The sequence below is a fragment of the Phoca vitulina genome, unplaced genomic scaffold (assembly GCF_004348235.1).
Source record: "Phoca vitulina isolate PV1807 unplaced genomic scaffold, GSC_HSeal_1.0 scaffold85, whole genome shotgun sequence".
Lineage (NCBI taxonomy): Eukaryota > Metazoa > Chordata > Mammalia > Carnivora > Phocidae > Phoca > Phoca vitulina.
This window is the reverse complement of record NW_022589788.1, coordinates 4,084,388-4,093,192: the sequence shown is the minus strand read 5'-3', so window position 1 is coordinate 4,093,192 and position 8,805 is coordinate 4,084,388. Positions and strand designations below refer to the sequence as shown.

Below are 8,805 nucleotides of genomic sequence, written 5' to 3'. Positions count from 1 at the left end.
AGGTCAGGCCGTGAACCCGCGCTCCGGCTGATGGGCCGTGAGTGATGGCGGGTGACTCCCAGATCCAACCCCACAAAATATCCTGTGTGGTTCTCCGGCTTTCTCCTCTGCCACAATGACCTTGCAGGCTACATGTTCCAGATGGCAGAGCTACAAGTTGGAGGGGGACGTGCCTGACCCGCATCAGACTTTGTGAATGAGAGCAATGCACCCTTCTTGGGTGATCTACCCCACTGAGATTTGGAGTTCATTTGTTACTGCAGCCCAGCCTAGCCTAGCCTGACTCATAGCTCCAGGATGCCCCACAGACACCTTGGAGGTGACACGTCCAAAGCTGAGCATCCACCTTCTTCGAATTTGTTCCCTAACCGTGCAGTGGCATCGCTGTTGTCCCAGATGCTTTTGAGTCTCTTTAGAGAGACTTGCACGGGAGGAGCCCACCTCCCTGTCCTCCTCCCCACTGTGCTTGCTCACATCTCATCATCTCTTACCTGGACCGATGCCGTGGCCCCTGCTGGCCTCCCTGTCTCTTTTCCAAGCTTTAGCTTTCAGGAGCTACCAGAATTATCATTCTGAAACACAAATCTGATCGTGTCGTTCCTGTTCTTGAAAGCCCTGGAAGGTTCTCTTTCACCTTGGAAGAAGGCACAAGCCTGGAGCTTTTGGGCCTGGCTTCCCCCCAAGTCTTACAGTCTTGTCCTGCATGGCCAGGCTGCTTGCCCCTCCCTGTGTGGGTGGTAGACCTTTGTCCTTTGTCCCTTGCAGGTCCTACACTTTGTGTTTTACTTCATCCAGGTCCTGGCTTATCATTCAAGACCTGCTCAAATGTATTTTTCTCTTTGCCAACACCTCAGGCAGAATAAATTCTCCCTTCTTCCTTCCGCCGTACTCAGCACATATTTCCATAATAGCCTGCGTCCTCCTGGGTGCTCATGCCAGTAAGCGGGAGGAAAGAACTACAGGGTCAAAAAGGTGGGGGAGAAACTGAATTAGTCAACGTCGAACAGATTGTTAAATCGTAGACCTTTTCCGTCCTCCGTACGCACGCACCACGTGAGTCGGTGAGAGGGGTGGCGAGCCAGCCATGGGGCTTAGAGCACAGATGTGCTTCTGGGGAGCATGTCATGGGGCTCATGTTCTGGGGAAGTCGTAATGTTGTCCTTCCCCTCATTTTACAGGTGGGGAAACTGAGGCCCAGAGCACACGGCTGCCAGAGGCGGAGGCGCGTGCTTGCTGGGGCCTTGGTGCTGCTGACATGGGGCGGCACGTCCCTTGGGCTGCCTGCCCCCCAGCATCCGTGGGACTTACTGCTCAGCCCCCGGGCCTCGCCCTACGAATGAAGACACACCGCACCCCAGCCAGGCACTTGGGGGATGGTGGAAGACTTCCGAGGGGACGGTCATGGGCCATTACCTCAGCGATGGATGAGATGTGCGTCCCACAGACGGACCTACAGTGGGTTATTCTGTCACTGTCTCATGGGACAAGCTTCCATCAATGCGGTCCAGGTGCTCTTCTGAGCTTTGTACAGACACTCCTCACCCTGCTCCACAGCCTGTGACTCAGGTGCCATTTCTGTTCTCGGTGGACGTGGGAGACTGAGGCACAAAGACTCTTGGTGACTTACCCAGGGACCTGCAGGGCCAGGACCTGCATTCAGGCCCCCGCCTCGCTCCCGACCCCCACTGTGAGCTCGTCGGCCCCCCGGCGCGCACCCGCCCCACACTGACCATGGCAGGTGCTGGTGGACCCCGCCTCTGGGGCCTCAAGCCGCTCCTGAAGCATGACCAGTGGCCCCAGTCCTGCAGATCCACCACTCCCGCGCTGTGTGCTCCAGGACAGGTTACTTAGCCTCTCTGGGCCTCAGACGCCTGGCTTCTAAAATCAGAATCTATGTGCCAACACGCTTGGCCCATGGGAAGTAATTGGCGGATGCTGCCCTCCCGCCGCCAGTTCCAATGAACTGTGGTGTATGATGCACGGGGGGAGCTTGCCTTCAGCTCCGGGGGTGAGTCTGAGGAGAAGCGGGGTCCACCAGAGCTGACCTTGGCCTCTTTCGTCCTGTCTCTCACAGACTCCTACTGGGCCAGGGCCTGTGCATTTGGAGAGACTCCTGGCTGCTGCCCTCTTTCCCAGCTCCCGGGAATCCCCAGGGACGGTTTCTGGCTCGTTGTATGCCTCTCCTCAGTCCAGCCCTCCTTTCCTCTGCCCTGCCCGCTGGAGTGCCCAAAGTGGGCTCTGGCCCCTGCAGACTGATGGGGAATCCCTCTTCCCAGGGCCCATGCGGGCCACTTACTTTCCAGGGCCTTCCCTGGTGCACATCAGATGACCAAGTACCGTAAGGCTCCAAGGAGCTGAGGGCTCACTTCTCAGCCACACTGCTTCCCAGTAAGAGGGGTGGTGCCTGCACTGGTCAGAGCTGGTCACTGCCCCACTCCCTGTCCCCATAGTGCTTTATGTATGTACACAGGTGGGGAGCAGTGGGGCTCGGGGCAGGCCCCCCTGCCTGTGCCTACCTGCCACGGGGGTCGGGTGGGTCACTGTCACTCTGGGAGCCCCGGTCTCAGCGGATGTCAGTGGAGTCGATAATCATCCCAGCCCCGTCCCAGCTTCGCAGGGTTGGGGAGGATGGATGCACGTGGAAGGCAAGGCAGAGGGGCCTGGCAGAGAGGAGGGCACCCCAGGCCTACCCCACCCCTTGCCGGGTTCTTTAGCCACATGCTTGGGGTCACGGCCCGCTGACCCCCCCTTGCTGCGGGTGGAACCTTGGTGAGCCCCTCTGCCTTTTTGTGCTGTGCCTCTGTTTCTTCTTCCGGGAGAAGGAGGTGATGATGAAGCCCATCCCCCAGGCAACGCAGGGGCCAGCAGGGTGACATTGCAAAGCGCCCCGGAGCAGAGGACACTGGGGAAGCCTCACCAACTCCGGACACCCTCTGGTGTCGTTGACCCACCTGCCCCCATCTCTACGGCTGAGCTCCCCACGGCTGGTCCCTTATTCTGGTCATCCCCTGGACCCCAACACCACACTAGATGCTCCAGGGACCAGGATGCCCCAGTTGTCGCTGCCCTACCCGCCCCGGCCTGCACTCTGGCACCCTGAAGCTCTGTGTCCACGTCCTCACCTGTCCCCCACACTGCCTTCCCCCAGGTCATTACCCACGCCGGTCCCTCCGCCGGGAGCCCTCTCCCGCTCTCTCCACCTGTTCACCCTTCCAGGCATTGATTTGTTCCCTGCCGTCTCCCTGGGGCCTCGAGCCAGGCGCGTGATAGGTGCTCCGTGAACACCCGGTGAATGGAAGAGGGACACCAGCCGGCCGCGTGGCATCAGCCATGCCGTGTCTATGACGGGGAGCGACCAGCGCCATCCTGGTCTCTGCCCGGTTCTGGCCTCCTGTTTGGTGAGCCTCTCACATCCGGGCTTTGGCTGGCCCACGCCGTGGTGCTTTGGGGCAAAGACCTGCCTCCACCCCCGCTGCACTTTAAGATGTCCCATCCACAGAACGGCCACCGCCTTCCGCCCTGTCTCCCTCCCTCTGCGCAGCGGAGCGGCCAGACCACTGTCTCACTGTGCGGTCTTTTCTTCCTTCTCCATCAGGACACATTTCCCTTCGGCCTCTGGATCACACTTCTGCTCCTGGCCCAAATGAATATCCTGAGCAGCCCTCCCTGCCGCTTTGCTCCTTCCCCTTGACAACCTGGTAACGAGATCGCTGTGCTTGATCTTTCTCCTGCAAGCCGCCACTTCCAACCCCTTGTCGTTTGCTGAAAGTCATTAGGAGACTCCTCTGCGAGGCACCGCAGCCCCCCCCCTGCACCTGGCAGCTTCCCTACCCCCACCCTGCAGCTTACCCCTGCCCCAGCAGCTTTCCCCCAACATCTGGCAGCAGCCCCCCAGCTCCCCCCACACCTAGCAGCCCCCCCTTCCTAACCTGGCAGCTTTCCCCCTCCACCTGACAGGTTCCCCACCCCCCACCCCTGCAGCTTCCTCTCCTCACCTGGCAGCCCCCCTGCACCTGGCAGCTCTCTCTACATCTGGCAGGCCCCCTCCCCCCGACCGGCAGTTTCCCCACACCCCACCAAGCAGGTGCAGACTTCTTAGTTTTGCTGGAGGCCAGGCCAGGGGCACAGTGCAGGGGAGAGGCCCCCCTCTGTAGTCTGGCACCCTAACGGCCTGTGCCCTCAGTCTCCTCCTGCTGGCTCCCCCAGCATCCCCGAGAGCATCGCTCATGGATTCCTTGATGGTCTCTGAATTGGGCCCATGCAGACAATTGCACAAGCTGAGCTTTGTCACATTTATAAGGATAAATTAAAATATTATCACTAGAGACCTTCAATAATTTAAAAAAGCCTGAGACTTTTAATGAGTAAGTGGTCTGATTAAAAGTTGGAGAGAAGAAGTATTTCTCCTCCTTTTTGGGTGGGGAACATTGCTGTGGGATGAGGAAGCCAGTCTGGATCTTGAAGCTAAAAGGCTTGGACTGGGGCTCAGTGGGACCCCCACTCACCTCTCAGGGAAAGCTCCGTTTCGTGGGTCCAACCATGTGCCGGGCACTTGGCATCTAGTCTTTCAAGGATCCTTATAAAAAGCCGTGCGGGGTCAGTGGCTCATGCTTGCTGCTCATGGAACTGCCCAGCAAGTTTGGGGGAGGTCAAGAGGTCATTGGCATTTTTCTAAAGTTCTCCCACGTGGTTCTCACATGGAGCCCAGGCCCAGAACCACTGGGTTAGCACAGTGGCTCTCGAACTTGGGGGCATGTCAGAACCACCATGGGGCGCATTGAAACACAGATCCTGAGGCCCCATCTCCGAGTTTCTGGCTCGGTGGGTCTGGGGTGGGGCCCAGGAATCGGCATTTCTAACCAGTTCCCATTAATGCTGATGCTGCTGGTCCAGGGACGCCCCGCAGAGAACCACCGAGTCCAGGCAGTGCTGGTGGGGCGATTACAGAAACAGAGAGGGGACGAGTCTCCCGTAGGACACCCAGCCGGCACATGGGGACGTGTCCCTTTGAATCTTTTGGGTAAATTACTGAACCCCAGTGTGCCTTCACCTTCATCTTCAAAATGGGAAAAATAGTGCCCAGTCTCTGTGTAGATGCTATATAGGTACTAGATGGATGTGAGGTTCAATGAGGTCTTCCTTCTAGAACAATCCATGGCCCAGAGTAGGCTCAAGTCCTAATCCCGTTTATTTTCATTACTGCTTCCTGAAGGATCAGTTGAAGGGTGTCCCCCTCTGAGCAGCCTTCCTCCCTCAGCCCCAGACGGGGGCTCCCTCTGCCGTAGGGAGCCAAGCAGCTCTCTCTGAGCACCTGCCTCCCCGACGGCGCTGCCTACCGTGTGTCTCCCCCGTCCCACTGTGGGCTCCCCACGAGGAGGGGCCAGGTGTGATGGGGTCTGGAGCCCAGTGCCCCACGTGGAGCCTGGAACGAGGAAGCAGCGAGGGAGGTGGCTGGGGCTGCTTTCCCCGTCTTAGGATGTTCCTGTTGTGAATGATCAGAGGTTACAACCCCGGAGCGTGTTTGATATTACCCCACGCACCCGGAGCACGGATGCCAGACCCAAGCATCCGAGCACCCGGGGCCTCCGCCGGTGCTCACAGCCACGCGCCCCGGGGAGCTCCACAGATGCTGCCCCTGTGGTCTCCCCAGGCTTCTCTCCAGCGGGATGCCTGACTGCCACCTGCTCTCCTTACTTCCTGCACACAAGGCCCCTGAGTCCCTGACTTGGTCGCTAGTGAGCGTGACCGCGGGGGCCCAGCAGGTGCTGGAAGTGGGCTTCCCTCCGTCCTCCCCAAGTCCCTTGCTGCCTGCCCGGGCCCAGCCACCAAGGCCTCTCTCGAGCTGGACAGGAGCCTCCTAAGTGGCGTCCTGCACTGGTCCTCACCCGGGCTGGAGGGATGGCTCTGAAATGTCGCTGGTCTCACTCCCCCGCTTAAACCCTCCAGCGACTGTGCACCAGTCTGTGAATACAAATCAGGCCCGCTGCCCGCCTTCCCTGAGCGGCTGCACCGTCTTGGGGGGATGGTGGCTCTCATGCTCCAACCCCCGCTGGGACAGCTCTTCCCACTCCTCCTCCCCTTCCACTGGCTCATAGTTACCCGGCCCCTCAGTGACCCCCTCACCTCCATGTGGGGACTACTTTATTTTCTCCGGGGTCCTCACTCCTGTCTGAAATGAGCTTTCCTCAGGACGTGTCTGCATGAGGACAGAGCTCCTCACCCACCTGGGGAACTCTGTCTCCTTCATCACTGTGTCCCCACGTCCCGCAATGTTTGGGAGCCGAGTGACCTCGGGGAGTCACCACGTCTCTGAGCTTTGGCTTCAGAGAAGGGATGAATCAGTCCTGCTCTTTTGCAAGCCCTGCAGCCTTATCAGGGCAGACAGAGGCATCCTGTCGACTGTTCTGGAAAAAGCACAGGTGAAGCATCCGCCCCTCCACCCGCATTCCAGGTCTGGGCCCTCCCCCCACTCCGTCGTGGACCTTCACCAAGTCACCAATAATGTGGGCCTCGGTGTGAGCCTGGGTGGTGGTGGTGATGTGCCCGCGGCGGAGAGGCTCCGTCTGCGCCTCTGAGGGGCAGCGTGCCCGTGAGCCCAGCCCCCAGACCACAGGTAACGTGGGGCCGTGGAAAGGACGCCGCCGTGGGGCCAGAAAACCTGGGCTGGAATCTGGTCTCTGACCTGCTCTGGCCTGGGGAACTCAGGCAGTCTGTTTCCTCAACTGTGGAAAGGGGACCATCGCATGCACCCCACAGCCTGGTCGTGAGAATTACATACAGTAACCTGCAACGTCCCCCCCTGCCCTTGAGAGCAGACCCCCCTCCCCCCCGCTCCAGGCCCCTGGGACAGTGTCCAGCCCAGAGTAGGTGCTCAGTCACTTGTCACGGTCAATTTTTCTTGAGGACAATGCTTAGGGGCTCCCTTTTATTAAGACAAGCGAACAGACGGGGAGAGAGCTCAGAGCCTATGCGGCTGCATCACTTTACAGCTCGGGAGGGGAGGTGGAGACTGGGGTGTTGGGAAGGCCCGTTGGGGCACTGGGTCGAAGCTGGGACTCGACCCACGTCTTTTCTGACTGCTGGCCCTGCCTTCCCCGCCAGCCACGATCTGCTGCATGCTTTGCTTGGAAGCTCCTTCCTGGGCCCCTGTTTGGCCGGCTCCCTGGCTCGCCTCCCTCAGCCCTGCACTGACCGGGGCCTGCTCCTCTCTGCTCCCTGTGCCAGAGCACAGGTTCCCACAGCTGATGGCCCCTGCTTCCCTTCCCGACCCTGGGCCTGAGCTGGAGATTTCGTCTGACAGGTTGGGAATTTACACCACCGAGGGGGAGGGCCAGGGCACATTTCGGGGGAGGAGACTTCTTAGACATCTGCCCCCCCCCCACCCCCCGCATCCTACCCCCAAGCCTGGGCACAGACAGCAGGGGCCCCAGGGATGCTATCTGTCATGGAGTATGACTTCCGGTTGAGCCTGGGGGGTAGGGTGAGCCAGCATTAGAAGACAGGGTGCTGGGTGCTTCTCCTCTTGGGGGCCGGAGGGAACCCCCCACACTCTCTACCCTTCCCAAATGTTTAAGGCTTTGCTCCTTTGCCCCATTTGGCTTTCTCTCTCTCTCTTTGGAGCGAATATATCCAGCTGGGAGGCAGGTATGACAGAGACCCTGGGCCTGCGGATTTTTACCTAATGCAGAGGCCTCTGGGGGAAGGATGGAGGCAGGCTGCCCGCCCCCGCGCCCCCCAGGCCAGCTGAGGATGCAAAGCTGGCCTGGCCTCAGTGAAGCGCCCCCTCCTGTCCTCCCATTTTCCCTCAGGCCAATACCAGCACATGGTGGGAGCTCAACAAAGTTCTATTGAAACCTGCCTAAAGTAGCCCATGACCTTGGGCAGGGACTTCCTGGGCTCTGAGCCTCAGTTTCCTCGGCTCTAGCTCTCTGCTGTGGCCTGTCAGGCTGTGCCCTGGATGGGACCTTGCCCCCACAGCCCTCTAAATGCTTCTGCACCCAGGTGCCTGTCCTCATGTTCAGAGGCTGCCAGGTTGGTGGCCTCTGGGGTTGGAAACTACACTTGCACAGCCTAGGGCACCGGCGTGGCTGCCCGCGAGTAGGTTGTGCTGGGGGCAGCCTCAGGGCCTTTGCAGTGCCTAGAGAGTCCCCTGGGTGCTGTCTGTACTCTGTCAGCTCTCCGGAGGGCCCTGCAGGAGAACACCTCCCCACGTCCACTCCGTCCTAGTTCTGGCTCTCTGGAGTTATTTTGTCCGTAAAGGCGTTCGCAGGGGCGCGCTCTGTCTCCCTGGTCAGACTGTCGGCTCCAGGGCCTGGCACCTGGCTGTCTGTCGTTCACCCCCGTGCCCCCAGTGCCTGGAACTGTGCCTGGCCCCGAGTAGGTGCTCAGTGAGTACAGGAAGAAAGGGAGGGCGGAAGGGAAGAGGGCAGAGAGGAGGGCGGGCGCAGGGGAGGAACGAGGAAGGGAGGAAAGGGCTCTGTGGCTTGGGGCTCCTCGGGACCTCGGCCCAGGCCCTGAGCCGGGTAGGCGCTCGCTCGGCGGGCGCGGGGCCGGCCGGCAGGTGGCGGTGCGCCCTCGGCTGCGCGGGCGGCGGCGGCGGCGGAGCGGCGAGTCCCCTCCTCCCGCCGGCTCCCTCCCCTCGCCGGCTCCTTTCTCTGCGCTCTCGCTCGCGCTCCCCAGCGCCCTCCCGCTCGCCCGGCCGCGGTCTCCCTCGCCCGCGCCGCCCCGCCGCCGGCCCCGCCGCCGCCCCTCGGCGACCATGGCGCACCGGGGGCCCCCGCGCGCCCCGAAGGGCCCCGGCCCCGC

General features: G+C 60.8%; 1 protein-coding gene across 1 annotated transcript in view; it reads left to right on the top strand.

Moving 5' to 3' along the window:
• Positions 1–8,758: 8,758 nt before the first annotated feature.
• The window catches only part of SORCS2 (sortilin related VPS10 domain containing receptor 2), a 448,684-nt gene continuing 448,637 nt past the window's right edge, over positions 8,759–8,805 (top strand). Inside the window, exon 1 of the mRNA XM_032395519.1 lies at positions 8,759–8,803. Coding sequence (XP_032251410.1) covers positions 8,759–8,803 — 45 coding nt within the window. The remainder of the gene's footprint in view (positions 8,804–8,805) is intronic.